Here is a 21,495-nt window from a genome sequence, read left to right as displayed (position 1 = left end):
CAACTCTGCCATTGTTAACAAAAGCAGCCAGAAATATATGTAAACCTGTGGGCATGGCTACTTTACAGTGAAACATTTTGGACACTGATATTTTTTATTTCATATGATTTTTACATGCCAGGAAATGCAATTCTTTAAAAAAAAATTTTTCCTGGTCACTTAAACATTTAAAAACCATTCTTTGCTTGAGGGCTGGAGAAAAACAGAGTGTGGGCCACATCAGGCCATAATCTGCTCCCGCCTGATGTAGAGAAATGCTTCCCAGACTCAGTCATTCGCCTCTAATCGTTGTCACTTTTGTCATATTCACACTGTGATTCATACTGTTGCTTGCCTAGAGTTTTTCCCTGGTCAATTTACTTAAAAACAAAACCAAATAGAACCTCCTCATAAGCAACAATATTTTTGATATCATGGGTTTAATGTGCTAGTTATATTTTTCTAAAGCATATTAGAATATATATGCAACAATGATAATAAAAAATGTAGGTTGTTTTAGTACTTGAAATCCAATTCTTATCCCACTGGAGGGACATATACCACACTTTGGAAAATACTAACACAGGAGAAAGAACATGATATTAGCAGCCCTGAAGACTAGAACCTAGTCACCTGATGGCTGGTAGCCTCAGGTTCCATATCTTTAAATGAGAGGATGGGTCAGCTGATTGTGGAAATCCATTTCCACACTGATATTAAATAATAATATGAAATATGAAGACCCCCTTCCCCATTCCCTTGCTTACATTTGAACTAGTATTTGAATTTTAGCGTCTGTGCTGTGAGTCAAAATAACTGACACATGTTATTTAGTTTCTGTAAGTTGGGCTTTTATATTGTGATGTTAGAGAGGCAAAGTCCAAGTTTTAAACACAAAAAGAAACTGGAGTCAAATCAAATCATCCATTTTGAACTGTTTTGCCAGGGTGTGACATACCCAGCATGTCACGGGATGTGGAGTAAGTGGGCACCACCTCTGGAGAGAAGCAGACTGGCTACAACCTCCTTTTGTGGTGAGTGTATTGGAATAATAGTAAGTTTCATATAGGAATGCTTTCGGCTTTAGATGAAGACCCTGCTAAATAGAATTAATTTTTTCACATAACAAAAGTCCAAAGGTGAATGGTTGGTTGCTAGTGTTGATTCTGCTGGCCTGTAATCTATCCAGGACCTGTGCATGTTCTGACTTCCTACTCCACTATCCTTAGAGTGATAACTTTTTGCCTTCATGTGTATTCCTCATGTTTGCAAAATGGCTACCACAATTCCAGGCATTAAGTCCACCTTAAAGGCAGAAAGAAGAAGGGATGGGTATCCTAACCAACTCTATTCCTTTCGTTAGGAAAGAAAAAGCCTTCCCAATTCCCCTAGCAGGCTTCCATTTTTATTTGCTTGGTCCTAACTGTGTCATAGGCTTTACTAACTGCAGAGAAAGCTGGGAAAGCCAGTGCCTAGCTTTTCTAACATCTTTAATAGAGAAAAGTAAGAAAAAAGTCATTGGAAGTGGTTATAGGATTAGCCAACATATATTTCCCAAAGTTGAAAGTAGAAGATGTAGAATAGTCAAGGCCCCAGTCCTCTTCTTTTTACAAATGGAGAAATTAAAACTAAAATTTAAAATCTCATTTCATTGAACTAAAGCAGAAGTCCAGTGACTTGCTCAAGATCACATAGCTACCAAAGAACGGAGCAAGAGCTAGAACATTGGATTCTTGATTCAGAGCTTTCCACACCACACACTACTTTGTACACACTATCATCAGTTCAGTTCAGTTCAGTCGCTCAGTCATGTCTGATTCTTTGCAACCCCATGAATCCATCACCAACATCCAGGGCCTACTCAACCTCATGTCCATCACATCGGTGATGCCATCCAACCATCTCATCCTCTGTCGTCCCCTTTTCCTCCCAACTTCAATCTTTCCCAGCATCAGGGTCTTTTCAAATGAGTCAGTTCTTTGCATCAGGTGGCCAAAGTATTGGAGTTTCAGCTTCAGCATCAGTCCTTCCAATGAATATTCAGGACTGATCTCCTTTAGGATGGACTGGTTGGATCTCCTTGCAGTCCAAGGGACTCTCAAGAGTCTTCTCCAACACCACAGTTCAAAAGCATCAATATTTCAGCGCTTAGCTTTCCTTATAGTCCACCTCTCACATCCATACATGACTACTGGAAAAACCATAACTTTGACTAGACAGACCTTTGTTGGTAAAGTAATGTCTCTGCCTTTTAATATGCTGTCTAGATTGGTCATGAGACTTCCCTGATGGCTCAGACAGTAAAGCAGTAAAGCCTACAAGGCGGGAGACCCGGGTTCAATCCCTGGGTCGGGAAGATCTCCTGGAGAAGGAAATGGCAACCCACTCCAGTACGCTTGCCTGGAAAATTCCATGGACGGAGGAGCCTGGTAGGCCCCAGTCCATGGGGTCGCGAAGAGTCGGACACGACTGAGCGACTTTTCACTTTTTCACAGGTTGGTCGTAGCTTTTCTTCCAAGGAGCAAGCGTCTTTTAATTTCATGGCTGCAGTCACCATCTGCAGTGATTTGTCACAGAGACCATTTAATCAACTTTTGCTATTATCTTCCAGAAAAAAAAAAAAATGAAGAGGACATCATCCATTACCCCAAAGCAAATTAATAGCCCTTAAGTACTGATGTGACTTTAACTCCTGGGTCTCCAAATTTCGCCTTGCTAAGGTTGCCTCATTTGAAGCCATGCCTTTGGGACTGGCCCCTCTATGAACCTCTGAGAGTAATCAGTGTTCAGAAGACTCTACTAGGTACCCATCAATATTTGAACAAGAATAGCATGTGCTGCCACCAATATTTTCAAATATTTTTTTAATGGGGGAAGAGGCCCAAGAAGACAAAAGTGACTTAGGCCACAAAAGTTAACAATGGGCCCACACAGAATTAGGATCAGAATTTAGGTCTGCTTAGATTTTCAAGCTAGCATCTCTCTCCTAACACAAGCTAACCTGTACATTTTAGCTAAGGAGGAAGTTTTACTTCTCTAAATATATTTGTTTATTTTTCCCTCTTCTTCTTTGGGGCTTCCCTGATAGCTCAGACATTAAAGAATCTGCCTGCAATGCAGGGACCTGTGTTCGATCCCTGGGTCGGGAAAATCCCCTGGAGAAGGAAATGGCAACCCACTCCAGTATTCTTGCCTGGAGAATTCCATGGACAGAGGAGCGTGGTGGGCTGCGGTTCATGGGGTCACAAAGAGTTGAACACAATTGGGAGACTCACACTTTACTTTCTCTTCTCTACCTGCACAAGTAGTGGTAGTGTTAGCAGCAGCAGCAATATTTAGCAGCGATAGTAGTAATAAAGGATCCCAGGGAATCTGGTGTGAAACATTCACCCATGTGCCTATTTTGTGTCTCACTTGGAAATGCACGCACAGCTGAGATGCCTTTACATCTTTAGTCTCCCCCATCCTTAGGAACCATTTTTGTCCTTTTACTTGCAGTTCAAGATCAACTCCACCTCCCTTACTGATCTTATACCAACTCTAGAAGAATGTAAGTTTCTGCCCCAGCTGACCTTGACCTATTTTCTTCAGAAAATTTACTTATAAGGCCTTTTATTTTGATTTGCCAGCAAACAAGAACAACTAGCAGCCACTCCCCATTCTTAGTGTTTTTATAGCCCTAAAATGGCTAATTTAAGAAATGATTTGACTCTCAAGGAAAGTTGCCTGATCAAGGTCACAGGCTTTATTGTATTTCCCAGCTAAGGTGTGGCCTTGGTTTCAAAGAAGAGCATAGCGAAAATGTCATTAGAAGTAAACCCAGGCTTGGGGATAAATGATTCTTACACTTAAAAAATATTGCAGTTGGAAGAGTCTTTAGAAAACATCTAGTCACATTCATTGTTTTATTTTTTTGATTAATTTTAATTTTTTAAGAAATAAAACTGGCTTTATTCAAAGACATAGCTTTCTGGTTTTGTTTGCCCCTAGTTTTATTGAGATGGAAGAGACATACAGTACTGTTTACATTCCAGGTGTTCAATGTAATGATCTGACTTACATACATCATGAAATATTTGTCACAATAGGTTTAGTGAATGTCATCATCGCACATAGATACAACATCAAAGAAACAGGCAAAAAGTCTTTTTTCCTTGTGATGAGAACCCTTAGGATTTACTGTCTTACCAACTTTCATTTACAACATATATCAGTGTTAGTTATCTTTATTATGTTGTATGATACACCCCTAGTACTTACTTACCTAGTACTTAATGGCAATTTGTACTTTTTGATTGCCTTCATGTGATTTCCCCTCTACCCACCCCTGCCTCTGATAGCCACAAATCTGAATTCTTTTTGTAACTCCACTGTTTTATAGTAGAGGAGACTGATGCTCAGGGAGGGGAAAAAAAGATATAAACTCTCATGGAAAGTGAGGACAGCACTGGGGACTCTCTCATCCCAGGTCAGCTACTCCCTTCTGCCGATGCCATTCAATAAGCACCCTCCTCTTCCTCCGTGGTGCCCACACAGAGGGGTCAAGGTGCAGTTAGGGCAATATGGGTGGAGAGCCCTACTGGGGTATGCTCAGGACCTGTGGGTGTGATAGGAGATCACATTCAGCCACGTGTGGAAGGATGAGGAAGAGTTGTCTAAAAAACAGGAAAGGACAATTTCAGGCTGTAAAATTTCCTCAGTGGAATAATGCTACTTGCTATGCGGAATTATTGGCTATTGTTGAATGGAAGAAGCAGGACTGAATTCTTACACAGTTAAGGTTAAAGGCTTTGGATTCCTGCAGACCTAGATTCTGGTCACTCACACCCATGTGACCTCAGGAAATTTACCTCCCATCCCAAGCATTCTTGTAAAATGGGGATGACACCAGTACCAATGTTACCAGGTTGAAAAAAAAAAAGGTTAAATAAAATCAGGAATCCAGAGTACTCGGCACAATACTAGAAATCACACAGAAAGCACTCAATGAACCTTATGTTAATAGATGGTTATCCCCTGACCCTCCCCATTTGCATCATCTAAACTGGAGCTCCCACCTCCCACTCCCAGGGTATTTGCTCCAGGAAAGGAGATCACCTTCTCCACACTCACAGAGGAATCAGCTCTGTAGCTCTTCTTTATAGATGATGTGTCCTGGAACCTTTGCCTTATCGGTCTGAGGAAGTCTGAGGTTAAAAAATTAGAAGTGCTCTTTCTTTCTGTACACAGTAGCAGCATAAATAGTTGATGTTTGAAAGTGCAAGTGTTAGTCCCTCAGTCGTGTCTGACACTTTGCAACCCCGTGGACTGTAGCCCACCAGGCTCTTCTGTCCATGGAATTCTCCAGGCAAGAATACTGGAGTAGATTGCCATTCCTTTCTCCTGACCCAGAGATCGAACCCAGGTCTCCGGCATTGCAGGCAGACTCTTTAGCACCTGAGTCACCAGGGAAACCCAGTTGGTGTTTCAAAATGAAAAGTGTTAGCTGCTCAGTCGTGTCCGACTCTTTGTGACCCCATGGACTGCAACTCAGCAGGCTCCTCTGTCTATGGGGTTCTCCAGGCAAGAATACAGGAGTGGTTGCCATTTCCTTCTCCGAGGGATCTTCCTGACCCAGGGATCAAACCCAGGTCTCTCACATTGCAGGCAGATTCTTTTACTACTAGCGCCACCTGGGAAGCTCTAAAAAGCAGCCCTCTTGGCTTGGCTCCATTGGGACTCGAACCCAGGACCTTCTGTGTGTAAAGCAGACGTGATAACCACTATGCTAGTTGGCATTTATGTTACACTTAATTAGAGCACCTTCATGTAATAAGTTATTTGCTCCTCAAAACAACCTGGTAAGACAGAGATTTACACTTCCATCTGAAGAAAATGATTTGGAGCAATTGAGAGACTTCCTCAGGGGTCCTGATGTTCAGATCCAGGATTCCAGGTCAGGCCTTTCATAACCAGCTGGGCCCAACTTGGAAACATGGGATTTAATTTCTTTGTCTGGAAGCTCTTCAAGTTTCCGTTTCCTGAAGATCTTCCTTAGCACTGGGTTATGGGATACAGCATTTCTTTTTGCTGCTCACTTGTGCTGAAGCAAGAATTCTTTCCACTCATACCCAGAGGGAATTTCATGTAGTAATTTTTTTGATTCAGTTAATATTTGTTGGGAGTTCGCAGGGCTCGTGTCTCTCCACCAGATATCATAGAGCTGCCGGAGATAGTGGAGGTGAGGTCACTGCCTCTAGTCCTTGTTATCTTGTCTAGACAAGATAAACATCCACACACAGGTAAGTATTTACAAAGTTAGGTATTTCAAAGTAAGAAACTAAAAATGTACCCATTTAGGAGGTGGATGAAGACAGTAGCTATCCTGGTCATCCTGCCATTCTGAAATTTAACAGTTTTCTGGCGTTAAAAAAAAAATTTGAGACGCTAAAAAGCATGATCCTTTCATAGTTTGAAGTTCCTCATTTAAAGACCTAGGTGAATTATATATCAATATAATTATATCTCAATAAAACTGGGAGAAAAAAAATTTTTTTAAGTAAAGACCTAGGTGATATCCTTCTGAATTGTGAACCCTGAGAGATAGTTACATAAATGCCTTCACTTTCTTTCTTTGTTTTAATGTTCTGGCTATTTATTTACTTATTGGCTGTACCCCGAGCACGTGGGATGTTAGTTTCCTGATTCGGGATTGAACCCATGCCCCCTGCAGTGGAAGCACGGGGTCTTAACCACTGGACCACTAGGGAAGTCCCTGTTCCTTCACTTTCTGTCTTCAGCACCCAATATTGTGCCTGACTGAATTTTTCAGAGTTCTGTCACAGTTTTCTCATTTTTTTCATTCCATTTTCTTGTTATTCCAAATCGAGGTGCCTGAGCCATCTCTGTCTAACCCTTCCATGGGGTCCGGATGAAGTTAAAGGGTATCCTGGAGACCTTTCTCTCCTGGAGGCCTGTTTTTAGGCACGGTGGGAGTTGGCCAGCTCCTCTGCACAGAGGCATCCTCACTCCCACTCGGTGTGATTGCTTCACACTGAGCAACCTGAAGATTGCAGTCTTCAGGTTGACCGCTGAACTCTAATGGGTTGGATGGGCTTGCCTGATGACTGGTAAGTTTCCTTCGACTTTTTTTGTTCTAGGTTCCTATGCAGGAGCAGTGATTGCCATGCCGCTGGCCGGGGTGTTGGTCCAGTACATTGGATGGGCCTCTGTCTTTTATATTTATGGTGAGTGATTTGATTTCATCAGTTCCCATGAATAACTGGGCTTCCCAGGTGGCTCGGTGGTACAGAATCCCCTGCCAATGCAGGAGATGCAGGAAATGCAGGTCTGATCCCTGGGTTGGGAAGATCCCCTGGAGGAGGGAATGGCAACCCACTTCAATATTCTTGCCTGGAGAATCCCATGGACAGGGGAGCCTGGCGGGCTACAATCCATAGGGTCACAAAGAGTTGGACAGGACTGAAGTGACTGAACACACACACACATGGGTAATTGATAGATATGGCCTTTGACTATCTAATGGGGTTGGCTTAAGAGTTTACTGTGTGAAAATAGGGATTACTAAGACAAGTTTATCACATAAATGGAATACTTGTCTAACGATGATTCATTTAATGTGTATATAAAAGTTGAATTTCTTAATGAGCAGAACATAATCTTTCTTTAAATACCAGTTAATAACATAATGTCAGGAAAAATCAACCAAATGCTTTCTACTAGCTGAATATGGTGCCATTTGAGAATACTTTGAAATTTGACAAATTTAGAGATGGAAGAAAACGAGATGATATCATCAAGCCTTTTGTTTTTCAACTGCAGGTATTTTGGGGATTATTTGGTACATGTTTTGGCTGTTGCAGGCCTATGAGTGTCCAGCAGCTCACCCAACAATATCCCAGGAGGAGAGGACCTATATAGAGACAAGCATAGGAGAAGGAGCCAACTTGGGTAGTCTCAGTGTAAGTAGAGAGGGAGAGATGAAGACTTGCCCCCTTTTTATGAGTATTTCTTTCAGTGATTGTGTTAGCCTCATAAGAAAAATAATCTGTCAGTATATTCACTAAAAATCTCACGGTATTTCCACTTTCTAGAAATTTAATACACCATGGAAAAGATTTTTCACGTCATTGCCAGTGTATGCAATCATTGTGGCCAATTTTTGCAGAAGCTGGACATTTTATTTGCTGTTAATAAGTCAGCCTGCTTACTTTGAAGAGGTCTTTGGATTTGCAATAAGTAAGGTAAACATACAGATTCTTGAACTTTAAATCTCTTGCTTCTACTGCAAAAATCTTTGCTTGATAAAATAATTACATTACTGATCAAAATTCCTAACAATTCTGTGACACATAATACCCTGGAGGTCAGACAATTTATGCATTCTATGCACAATAAACATAGCTATTTAATTTCTTCTTAGTAAGGATCAGAGCTGTATTAAGCTGCTTTTACAGATTTATGTTCTTCCCATTCTCAAAATGTTTCTGAAGCTGACTCAAGAACTGCATATTAGGCAAGGATCAAAAGATTTAAGGGTGCAAGTTTTTTTTTTTTTCCTATAAATTATTCAGGGAGGAGCAGTAAGGGTGCGAGGGTTTTTTTTTTTTTTTTTCCTATAAATTATTTGGGGAGGAGCAGTAAGAACCTTAAAGCTCATTTTGCAGATCACAGTCATAGCACTAATGACCAGTACTTTATGGTTTAGAAAGAACCTTTTTCAATGTCCCCAACCATTGCTATTAGGTTGCCTGTGTTTCAGGTATGAAGAGTGTAGATGGTAAAACATAAGCTGTCATCTCCTTCCCACAGGATAAAGAACCGAGGCCTAGTAGAGGTAGATATCTGCATAGCTACAGGCACTGTCAGAAGTGACTATGGAAGAGCTAGCCCAGCCAGTAGTGGCTGCCATCAGGGGGTACTCACTCTGTGCCAAGAGTCTAACTGCCATGTGCCAAGTAGTTAAACACCCACTGGGTACTGGGGCCTCTGTGAACAATTTTAAGAACAGACCTACCCATCTCAAGGAGCTTCCTATCTGGTAGAGGAGACGAGTAGGTCTATTCTTAAAGTTGTTCACTCATTCGTTGTTTATTCATTACAAAATTCAGGCCTGTCTTGGTCCTATATAATTAGATGATTAAATTTGGTGGTGAGGGTGAGGGGTTCATTGGAGATGGTGAGGGTGTTAAAGAAGTACATCACTCAGAAGTAGCTAAAAACAGCTCACTGTTTCTTTTCATTCCAGGTGGGTCTCTTGTCAGCAGTCCCACACATGGTTATGACGATCATTGTGCCTATTGGAGGACAATTGGCTGATTATTTAAGAAGCAGAAAAATTTTGACCACAACTGCTGTCAGAAAAATCATGAACTGCGGAGGTACTGTGGATTTCATAGGTGGCTTAAGCAGCTTCTATAGAACGAGATGAAACTGAATTGCAAACCATAGTTTTGAGGTTATGTCTAAGCACTGAGAAGGCCCTTAAGTCCATCCCCTAGTTGATACTTGAGTGTCCATCACACCCCTGCCTAGAGGTGATTCAGCTTGTCCTTGTGCAACCTGAGATATGACAGTCTGGGAATCCTTGGCGCTCCAGCGGTTAGAACTCTGTGCTCTCACTGACAAGGGCCTGGGTTCAATCCCTGGTGGGCGCACTAAGATGTGGGGCACTTTTTTGGTCATGTGGCCAAAAAAGAGACATTTTTTAAAAAGATATGACAGGGAAGCCTGGCGTGCTACTGCTCATGGGGTCTCAAAGAGTCGGACATGACTGAGTGTCTGGACAACATAGAAGATGGAAAGTGTGACTGACGCAAAAAGATCCTCGTCTGGCTGAATTGGTTGCCTGTGTGAACTTCAGGTTGTTTTAATATGAAATGAAAAAAATTTCTCAGACCTTTCAATTCTAGTTCTGTTTCTCTTGGCATAGTTTCACTTCCCAGGATCTCTTGATTACCCATAAAGTTTGAATTTTATCATTCAGCTCCTGAAACATACAGTCCTAGCATTTTCACAGTAGATAGGAGTCACTTATGCTCTTAAATGATTTTTCTTTCTTTGAAAGTCTACTATTTGGCAAAAATCTTTTTTTCTTATTGATGCATCAATGTATCATTTATAGGTTTTCTTTATACAGTGTCTTTATTCTAATTATTTTGGGGGAATTAACTTTCTGGTTCCATTTTTTTGATAGTGTTAAGATAAAGGAAATTTGAGCCATGTGCCTTGTTGTGTAAGACAGGCCAGTTCCAAAACACAAATAGTTAGCATACAATGGAATGTGTGTGTGTGTGCGCTCAGTCATGTCCAACTCTTTGCTACTCCCTAGACTATAGGCTGCCAGGCTCCTCTGTCCATGGAATCTTCCAGCCAAGAATACTGGAGTGGGTTGCCATTTCCTTCTCCAGGGGATCTTCCTGACTCGAGGACTGAACCCACTTCTCCTGCATCAGCAGGCTGATTCCTTACCACTGAGCCAGCTGGGAAGCCCTTATGCCATTACTACTTGTCATTAATTTTGTTTCAACAATTTAAATTATATTTAGGGAAAAATAACCTGCCAGTGCAGGAGACGCAAAAGGATGGGTTTGATCCCTGGGTCAGGAAGATCCCCTGGAGGAAGAAGTGGCAACCCACTCTCGTATTCCTGCTGGGATAACCCCATGGACAAAGGAGGGCTGCAGTCCACGGGGTTGCAAAGAGTCGGACACGACTGAGCGACTGAGCACGGATGCATGGTTCTCTTCAGTCGCTCAGTCATGTCCGACTCTGCGACCCCATGGACCGCAGCACGCCAGGCCTCCCTGTCCATCACCAACTCCTGGAGCTTGCTCAAACTCATGTCCATTGAGTCAGTGATGCCATCCAACCATCCCATCCTCTGTCGTCCCCTTCTCCTCCTATCCTCAATCTTTCCCAGCATCAGGGTCTTTTCTAAGAAGTGAGTTCTTTGCATCAGGTGGCCAGAGTATTGGAGCTTCAGCTTCAGCATCAGTCCTTCCAATGAATATTCAAGACTGATTTCCTTTAGGGTTGAGTGACTTGATCTCGCCATCCAAGGGATTCCGGCATCACAGTTCAAAAGCAACAGCAACAGTTCTTTGGTACTCAGCTTTCTTTATGATCCAACTTTCACATCCATACATGACTACTGGAAAAATCATAGCTTAGGCTAGACAGTCCTCTGTCAGCAAGGAAATGTCTCTGCTTTTTAATATGCTGTCTAGCTTTGTCATAGCTTTTCTTCCAAGGAGCAAAATTCCATGGCTTCAGTTACCATATGCAGTGATTTTGGAGCCTTAGGAAATAAAATCTGTCACTGTTTCCATTGTTTCCCCATCTATTTGCCATGAGGTGATGGGACATGGATGCCCAGTAATGGTATAAAGTCCACAGTTTTAAAAAATATTGATTAATTAAAATTTAAAAACTTATAAATACAATTTTTGAAGCTTTTGCTCCATTTAGAATTGTTATAAAATGGTGGCTATATTCTTCGTGTTGTTCAATACATCCTTGAGCCTGTCTTACACCAGTGGTTTCTACCTCCCACTCCCCACCCCTATACTGCCCCTCCCTCTCTCCATCCCCCCACTGGCATCCCCCACTGGTCCCCCATGTGGCATCCCCCCACATCCCACTAGTTTATTCTCTGTATCAGTGAGTCTGTGAAGCTCACAGTTTAAAAAGCACCTCTGTGCCCATAATTTCACTGATTCTCTTTAGATGACCATCTAAAACAATCATTGACGCTTGCCCTATTCCTATAATAGTTTTGAAGAATGGATTCAGAAAGGTAAGCAACTTATTAAGGTTTACAAAAAAGTGCCTTGGCTTGTATTTCAACTTAATCTTGATATTCCTTTCTTTCCTTTGCATTAATTATCAAGTTCCCACTACATACTTGCCAGGCTTTGTACTATACCCATGGTACCTTCCCTGGGTAATATCACAGTTTTGTTGGGGAAGGCAGAAACACAAATGAAAAACTACAGGGCAATGCTGAAAAGTTCTATGAAATGAGTAAGAAGAAGGAGATGTCAGCTTCTCTGGTGGTGAGTGGCAGGGTTGTCAGCTTCCTAAGTAAAGCAGTATTTGAACTGGACTTTAAAGAATAGTGAGATTTCTCCAGAAATGAGAAGTAAGTGATACGAGAAGAGTACTGAGGTGAAGGAACAGTCTGTGGAAATACGGTACGGGCACAAAACAGTGTTGTGATCAGGAAATGGTGGAGAGACGTGTGCGACAGTAGAGGGCTTCCCATGGGCTTCGGATGGTGAGCCAGTGGGTAAGAGTAGCAGAAACTGAAACCGGGACAGCAGGAGGAGTTTATTATAGACTCTATACTTAGAGTATGGAACCACTGACAAGCGTTTTAAGTAAAGGGGCAATTGATCAGATTTGTAGTTTAGAAAAATAATGATCCCAAGAATGGATCAGAGGAAAAAGAGATGGGAAGACCAGTAAAGAGGTTTTTGAAGTTGTCCGGGTGAGAGGTAGTGGGGTCCAGAACTGAGACAATGGTCAGGGAAGGAAAAGCAGGTATTTCTAAGGCCAACGTCATGGATTCCTATCTGAAAACTGAAGAAGAGAAAAAAGTCCAAGTTGATTCTGAGATTTCTGCTTTGAACATTCGATTACCATTTGTTGAGTCATGTCCATGGCTGGCGATCATGCTCAACACCTTATATACCCAATTTCATTTAATCTGCCAATGCTCCAAGGTTGTATTATGAGTTTTTGGCGGGGAAGAATGAAGAATCCAAGAGAAGAAGTGCTTGTCCAAGGTCACACCCTTAGTGATTTTGAGATGGAATCTGAACCCAGCAGGCCTGTCTGATAAAGTCTGGGTTCTAAACACAGGCAGATAGATTAATTGAGAGAAGAGGAAAGAGTGTGGTGGTGGTTTTTTGTCTGTTTTGGAGTGAATATGGGGGACAGAGACTTGATTTGGGCCTGTTATCTTTGAGGTAACTCAAAGGGCAATCGTGTAGCGATGTCTGGAATCAGCAGACAGTCTCTAGGATGAAGCATCATTTCACTGTCTTCTACCTCCAAGGGTACTTCCTGTCCCTGGAAACAGTACTTCTATCATCTTTCTATCTGCTATCAACTGAACTTGTGTGTGTTTTTGTGTGTTGGTGAGAAGGATCTTCAGCATTTCCTTCCCCTTTTTTATTGTGCTGGATTCACTTATTTTGAATGAAAGGAGCAAGAAGTATTTCCGTCCCACTGTATTTTATGTGCAAATATCTCATGGCATTATAAAGAGGCCTGAAAGCTTGGCAAACTTCTGAAAAGGAAGAATTTTGCCTTATGCTTTACAGGTGGTGAGGCTCTGCTTTTTGTTTCAGATATTCACTACTGCTTTCTAATCACTTTTGGCAATAATACTATTTTATTTAAAAATTTTATTTTTGTTTCCTTTTCTGTGAGAGACCATCACTTGTGTAATCAATGGAGAATCACTGACGGTCTTAGAAATGGCAGGGGGAACTACCCATGAACAACTGATAATAAACATTCCTCATCCCATGGGCATCATTGTACCTCCTGGGACTATTCAGTGTTCAAGGCACACCAGGAAATTGTTGGAAAGCTCACAGAACACCTGGGTAATATTAGCAAAGTCGTGTAGTCAAGAAATATCTCTATAAGGCTGTAAATATTGTGCCAGAATATGTGCACTAAAAGCTTGGGTCCGTGAAAATAGATTCTTTTTGATAAATTCATGAACTTGGGCTGACTGACTTGGAAATAACGTTTTCCCCTGCTGTTTCCATTCACAGGTTTTGGCATGGAGGCAACCTTGCTCCTCGTGGTTGGCTTTTCCCATACCAAAGGGATGGCTATCTCCTTTCTGGTGCTTGCTGTAGGATTTAGTGGTTTTGCTATTTCAGGTAAAGTGCCCTTTGGGTTTCCAAATCTTTTCCATAGATTCAGCAAGACTTGGGAGAAAGGAAGGAAAGGATGTTGAGCATCTACCTTTGGCAGCCAGGCCATTCCCAAGGATCAAGGCCACTAGCTAGAGATTTTCATCTAGTGGGGATGATTTTGAATATCACTGAGAACTGGGCTTAGGAGTCCAGCCAAGCTGGAATTATCACTACTTTCTTCATCTTGGGAATGACAACAGGCAGGTGCCCTCTCTGGGGCATGGGCAGAATGCGTGTTGCAGGGCAAAGTGGCACCTTCATACTTTAGCACCAGGCCATCTGACCTAACAGAGGCTCTTGTGACTTTTTTGATTCTCACTTCCTACAGGAGAACTGCTAACATTAACTCACAATCAAATGATGTAGTCATTTGACATAAAGTTATAGAATCAGAAGGGCTTCCTAAGTGGCATTAGTGCTAAAGAATCTGTCTGCCAATGCAGAAGGTGCCAGGAATGTGGATTCAATCCCTGGGTTGGGGAGGTCACCTGGAGGAGGAAATGGCAACCCACTCCAGTATTCTTGCCTGGAGAACTGCAAGGACAGAGGAGCCTGGTGGGCTACAGTCCAAGAGGTCGTGAAGAGTTGGACATGACTGAGCACATGCACATACACACAGAGAATCAGAAAGTTTTAAGGGTGGAATTTTTCTTTAGTTTTCTGTCTTCTCCATGGCTTTCATTTTCCAAACAAGGACATGCAGATCCAGAGAGGTGATGTGACTTGCTAAGCCAGCAAGACTTAAGAAGAATAGTAATGATGATGTGAGCTAACATTGATCAGGCACAAACTCTGTGCAGGGGGCTGTTCACAGCCCACTCTGTGTATTAATCCCTGCAATTCTAACAGCTACCCTAGGGCCTTCGGTCTCCCCATTTTATAGGAGCAGAAACCAGCTACTGCATGAGAGGTAACGGTGCTAGCATATTACAGACTTCAGAAGTTCCCTGTGCAAAACTGGGTGAAAAAGTAAAACTTAGGGTTTTTTTTTTTTTTTTCCTATCTCTAAAAAAGATTGTAAAACCAAAAATTGTCATTTAACAGAACACTTGACATGTATTGCATCTCTGACAACATTGAGAAGCAAATGATATTACCATTATTTTACTGAGGAATAACTTAAAGCTCAGGAAAATGAAGGACTTTCCTATTGTTACACAACTGGGGACAAAGGAAGAACTAAGGTGCAGTCCTACCTGGTTTTCATGCCTGAGCTCTTTCCCATGATTCTGGGCTGTCTTAAAGATCAAACAGGGTGATAACATCCTAGAATAGAAGAGCACCCAGCCTCTGGTCAAAACTACTCTTAAAACAGGGCCTTGGTCTTATCAAAATACAGCTGACCCTTGAACAATGTGGAGGTTATGGGTGCTGATCCCCGACCCTGCATAGTCAAAAATCTGACTCTACTGGAGTGGGTAGCCTTTCCCTTCTCCAGAGAATCTTCCCAACTCAGGGATTGAACCCGGGTCTCCTGCATTGCAGGTGGATTCTTTACCAGCTGAGCCACAAGGGAAGCCCAAAATACTGGGGTGGGTAGCCCATCCCTTCTCCAGTGGAACTTCCCAACCCAGGAATCAAACCAGGGTTTCCTGTATTGCAGGCGGATTCTTTACCAACTGAACTACGAGGGAAGCCCTCCTGTATAAAGTATTCCTCTGCATCCTGGGTTTTGTTGTATCCTCGATTTTGCATCTGACGATTCAATCAACCACAGATGCTGTGCACGCGTGCTTGCATGCTTAGTTGCTCAGTCGTGTCTGACTTCTTGCGACCCTGTGAACTGTACCCCGCCACGCTCCTCTGTCCATGGAATTTTCCAGACAAGAATACTGGAGTGGGTTGCTATTTCCTCCTCCTAGAGATCTTTCTGACTCAGGGATTGAACCCGTGCCTCCTGCATCTCCTGCAATACTGTAGTACTTACTACTGAGAGACAAATCTGCCTGTAACCAGACCCATGCCGCTCCAACCCACTTTGTTCAAGGGTCAGCTATAAATAGAGCTGATGAATAGTTAAATTGGAAAGAAATGTTTGCACTTAAAGTAGCTTGAAGCTAACCACTTGGGTTTAGGGATGCAAAGACCTGGGTATAAGGCCCCTCTTTGCTACTGCTAAGTCACTTCAGTTGTGTCCAACTCTATGCGACCCCATCCCTGGGATTCTCCAGGCAAGAACACTGGAGTGGGTTGGCCATTTCCTTCTCCAATGCATAAAAGTGAAAAGTGAAAGTGAAGCCATTCAGTCATGTCTGACTCTTCGCGACCCCATGGACTGCAGCCTACCAGGCTCCTCCGTCCATGGGATTTTCCAGGCAAGAGTAAGGCCCCTCTTTAGTACTTACTGTTTACAGAAGGCAAAAAAAATAAAAAATAAAAAATGCTGAGTGATTTAAATCCTCAGCCTCAGTTTCCTTATCTAGAGACTGGAGAGAGATAATGGCAGCTTCATCGGGCTGTTGGGAGATTGCAGTGAACTGAGGTCATCCTTTCATTCCTTCACACTTCCCAAGAGCCAGGTACTGTCCTTGGCGCAGCAGATACTGCAGTGAAAGAAAGAAAAGTTTCTGTCCTTATAAAGTTTACATTCTAGTGGAAATAAAGCTTTTGAAGATCTTAGTCCCAGTACCAGATGCATAAAACAATTAAAAAATATTCACTATGGTGGTTCAATTGTTATTCAATCTAGCCCAATACTTCTCAAAATTTAATGATGCATACAAGTCACCTTAGGATCTTGCAAAAAGTTTGATTCTGATTTAGCCAGTGTAGAGTGGAGGCTGAGATCCTGTATTTCGAGCAGGCTCCCCAGTGAAGTTGACGCCACTGATCAGTAGTCCACACTTTGAGTAGCAAGGATAGAGCAGTCATGAATTGTTCCCAGCAGGATGTTAAGGGACATCTTCTTTTGATAGCCCTGTAATGCGAAAGAGATTCATATCGTGTCCACAGAGATATTGAAATATTCAGGCCCATATTGTTCCCAGATTGCCAACTTAAGCAACAATCAGATGGAGAGAAATTTTTTTTTTCAGCATTTATAACCGCGCTGGTCACTTTTAAGGTATGAACTCATTTAATCCCTGTAGCAGCCTGATGAGAAGGTATTGCTATGTTCATTTTATTAGTGAGGACACTGAGGCTTGGAGAGGTGACTTAACTTACTCAAGTAAATTAAGTGATTAGGATTGGAATAAAGGTTTATCTGATCCAACAGTGAGACTATGGGAGGGACTATGGTCATGGGGAGGATGATTCCTTAGGATCTGGGGTATATCAACTTTATAAGGAGTTAATAGGGATGCCAAGGGAGACTTGCTCAGTTTAGGAACTGATTATAAATAGGAGAGCTGAGACAGGTGAGATTAGAAAGATACAAAGAATGGGAGATACCTGCTTTAGAAGATGTCCTGTATAGAGAAGACAGACTCTCTCAACTTGTGTGTAACTTGCTTTGTGTATCTGCTTCAAAAAAAAAAAAATATATATATATATATATCTATTAGTATCTCAGTTTCTCAATGATTTTTCCCCCAAACCCCAGGACTGTGTAGCTAGAAACCTAAATGGCTTGTTTCATATTATCTTTAGCTGAACGCAGATGTCTAGGCTTTGTGTCAGAATATAATACTCGCCAATCATATTAATTGCTTCTTATCTCTGGGTTCTTTTCTAATAAAGTGTTTATCACATTCAAATCAACAGTAAGATTAATTAATCTTGCAGCTGTTTTATATTCTGATTTTCTGCCACTTTGATCTGAAAGATAAGGTATGTTTATTCCAGAAAGGTTTTCTTAAAATTCTCTCTGAACAGAGGTAGGAAATAAAGCAAGCAGCCAATAGGCTGGATTAGAAAAAAGAATTTTTTTAAATTCTATTTTTAGTTCTTTGCACAAAATAGAGAATTAAAAACCAAGAGAAGGGAAAATAAAAATATGAGTAAATAAAACCTATAAGCCCCTGCTGTAATTTCAGAGTTCAAGTTAGTAATTAATTAAACAACTATATATTGAGTACCTACTATGTGCCAGACACTTTGCCAGCTCAGGAAAGTAAACAGGGTAGATGGATGTTGTACTGTAAAGAAACTGATGCTGGCTTTCACCTCTTTGTACCTATGTAATTGACATATATTATTTATCTTAATTCTTACAACAGTTTTATAAGAATGATTATCCCAGTTTATAGATGAAGAAGCTGAGGTTCAGAAAGATTAAATCATTTGTCCAGGTTTGCATCTCAATTAAACAGCCAGATCCAAGGTCTGACTCTAAAATGCAACCGTGGGCGACACTGGCAGAATTGGTTCCCAGTGCCCGATGCCTCCTCTTTCAAAGCCTTATCCTTCCCCTGCCTTCCCGCTTCCTTCATTCCACTCATCCTTTTCTCCTGAAAAACAGATGAATAGTGAGGTACTGGTGATTCTTTATTTCACCACTCCTTGCAGCATTACCTACTCATAAAAGACCCCAGGGAGACGGGTGTGTTTTGCAGTGGCAGCAACAGCAGCAATGCTGATGTCGGCGCCGAGATAGTTACTAGACCTCAGCTGTTTGCCAAGAGCTCTCGTGTACATATTTCCCCTAAGCCTCATCTCACAGCATCTTTATGAGTTAAGGATAATATGACCCTCAACATAGAGATGAGGAAACAAAGTCCTGAAGATGACTTGTTTAAGAGATAAGAATAAGATTCGAATCCAGATTGACAAATTCCAAATCAAGTATGTATGTGAAAGTGTTTTGTAAATTACAGAGGGTCCTGCAAATGTTTGTATAAATCTTTCTTATCCAAAAAGAGCCCTTTATAATATGCCATGTGGTACTAAGGCAGACCTACCTGTGGTAGCCTTTTGGGAGTGAGCTGAGAGCTAGGAAGGAGGATATTATGAAGCAAGATTTAGTTTTAATCACGCTGTGTGTGATTGTGTGGGCTTCCCTGGTGGCTCAGTGGTAAAGAATCTGCCCACAGTGCAGGGTTGAGAAGATCCCTGGAGAAGGAAATGGCAGCCCAGTCCTGTATTCTTGCCTGGGAAATCCCATGGTCAGAGGAGCCTGTAGGGCTACAGCCCAGGGGTTGCCAAAGAGCCGAGCACGACTCAGGGACTACACAGCGACAACGTGACTGTGTGACCGCTCACTCTGAATACACGGGAGCCAGGCTGTGCTTTTCAGTGCTGCCCCAAACACTGTTATTTTGGGGTCTCAAGCCTAGGAGGTAGAGGTGCCATAATTCTCCCCATGAAGAACCCATGGTAGCCATTACTAATCAGTCACAGCATGGTTTTCTGCTATGAGCAGAGGCAGCCTGACAATCCTCAAGCCAGCCCTTTTGGTAAACGCATCTGTTAGTAGAGGAGAGAGGTTGATGAGAGTTGGGGAAAGCTAAATATTTTCCAAAATGTGTTTGGAATTCTGCTCCTGAGTCTGATTTTGAGACGTTTGGCTTCACTGTAGGTTTCAATGTCAACCACTTGGACATTGCCCCTCGCTATGCCAGCATTCTCATGGGAATCTCAAATGGAGTGGGAACCCTCTCTGGAATGGTCTGTCCCCTTATTGTGGGCGCAATGACCAAGCATAAGGTAATGGTTTCCTTTGGGGCTGTGGGTTGTACAATGAGGGGACCGGAATACTGCACCACACCTCAAGGCCTGATCCCAGCCTGTGTGAATGTCTATGTCCTTGACTTGGCTGAGTCACTTGAGCTCCTATTTTTTTTTTCTTCTTCTTTTAAAAAATTATCATTTATTGATGGCAGCAGGACTGACTGATGTTTGGTTCTATGTTTCTTAAACTGAGAAATAGAAGGTGTGTGTGTGTGTGTGTGTGTGTGTGTGTGTGTGTGTGTGTGTATGTGTGTAGAAGAAGTGATAATACCATAAAGATTGTTTAAAGACACAAAAAAGAAACTGAGGCAATCAACTCAGGATAAATAAATTGCCCAAGGTTGTTTTATAATTCCAAGTAATTAGACTTTATAGCCATTTCCAATTATTGCTTAGCAGGCTCCAGCATGAAAATATTAGTGCAGTTATACTTCCTTATTATGAAGAAAACAAACAAGACATTAATGACCCTTCCTAAGAACCAACATAGGTGTGGCAGCAGGTCGTTACTGAACGTTTGTGTATTTAGACTAAGGTGGGTAGTACATTAGGATCCCAGATCCATCCAGAATTCAGCCACAGGCCACATGGTTTCTTCATCTCTGTCTTTGAAATGGTCTTAGATATGCTGCCTTCTGCAAATAAACATTGTCTGATACCATGGCATTTTTACCCAACTATTTCTTTGTTGTTGGATTGCCTATTACAAATATAACTTCAGAAATTCTCCCAGTTTCTTAGAGAAGAAAGTGTGGGATAACACTTCTTATCTTTTGATAAAAAAGAAGGTGGGCCCTGGTGACTTTACAGGCAGAGGATCCAAACTATCTCTCTGTTCATGAGATGATAAGATTAGTAACATGATTATTAATTCTGTTATGAACTTTTTCAACACAAATTCCCATTATTTTTTATACAATATATTTTCACAGAAAATATGATTATACATAAGCTACTGGCAGTCCAAACTGAGCACTTTCGTGACTTAAATTGTCATTTATCCAAAGCAAGCAAGAAGGAGACCTCTTATATTTACAATGGTGGGTTCCTAAAGCAAATTTAATTTAACCTCATTTGTATACTCAGTAGAGCTGTGAAATGGTGCAGCAAGGATCTTACAGGATGTTTATTTTACAAAGTATTTTTCTAAATTAAAAAACATGCATATTCACTGTAGTCTTAACTTTGATTTTTTTAAATACTCAAATTCCATTTGGGTCCTGGGCATGCATCTGCCACATGTCTTCCCAAGAAGCACAGCATTGCTTTGGGGTGACTAAGTGCCTTTGTCACTTCTGGGGGACTCCAGAAGATACTGTTAATTTCTGTTTTTGGTTAAAATGTTAACGGGTACCGTTTCCTTGTTCAGACCCGTGAGGAGTGGCAGAATGTGTTCCTCATAGCTGCCTTGGTGCACTACAGTGGCGTCATCTTCTATGGGGTCTTTGCTTCTGGGGAGAAGCAGGAGTGGGCAGACCCCGAGAACCTTTCTGAGGAGAAGTGTGGAATCATTGACCAGGATGAATTAGCCGAGGAGACAGAACTCAACCATGAGAGTTTTGCAAGTCCCAGAAAGAAGATGTCATATGGAGCCACCACCCAGAAGTGTGAAGTCCAGAGGAAGGAATGGAGAGGACAGAGAGGAGTGATCGTCAACGAGGAAGAGCTGACATCCTACCAGAATGAAGGGGAAAGCTTCTCAGAGGCATCCTAATGTCTGGGGGGCACTTCCAGCTCCTCCTCACTTTAGAACCAGAAAGTATCCATACCCATTGTCTTCTCCACAGGCTGGCTTTCCAGGGGGTTAACTCTAGGGATGTTGCATGTGGGGGAGCAGGGAGAGATTTGCTCAGCAGTAGGGAAACAACTTGCTCCAAGTTCATAAAATGTATGGCTACAAGTTTTTTGATTGGCAGTTGATTCTTCTCTCAAAGAAAAAACTATTCAGGAAGGAATGATTGGAAGAATA

General features: G+C 41.9%; 1 protein-coding gene across 2 annotated transcripts in view; it reads left to right on the top strand.

The window, feature by feature from the left end:
* SLC17A8 (solute carrier family 17 member 8) overlaps positions 1–21,240 on the top strand; it is a 37,927-nt gene extending 16,687 nt beyond the window's left edge. Inside the window, exons 5-12 of one of the 2 annotated variants that reach the window (XM_061124171.1) lie at positions 926–1,013; positions 7,119–7,205; positions 7,801–7,940; positions 8,073–8,222; positions 9,227–9,359; positions 13,770–13,880; positions 19,375–19,502; positions 20,896–21,240. In XM_061124171.1, coding sequence (XP_060980154.1) covers positions 926–1,013; positions 7,119–7,205; positions 7,801–7,940; positions 8,073–8,222; positions 9,227–9,359; positions 13,770–13,880; positions 19,375–19,502; positions 20,896–21,240 — 1,182 coding nt within the window. The remainder of the gene's footprint in view (positions 1–925; positions 1,014–7,118; positions 7,206–7,800; positions 7,941–8,072; positions 8,223–9,226; positions 9,360–13,769; positions 13,881–19,374; positions 19,503–20,895) is intronic. The other variant, XM_061124172.1, reaches the window with a different exon arrangement.
* Positions 21,241–21,495: the final 255 nt, after the last annotated feature.

This window comes from Dama dama, chromosome 22 (genome assembly GCF_033118175.1).
Source record: "Dama dama isolate Ldn47 chromosome 22, ASM3311817v1, whole genome shotgun sequence".
NCBI classification, from domain to species: Eukaryota; Metazoa; Chordata; class Mammalia; order Artiodactyla; family Cervidae; genus Dama; species Dama dama.
This window is presented reverse-complemented; position numbering and strand designations above follow the sequence as displayed.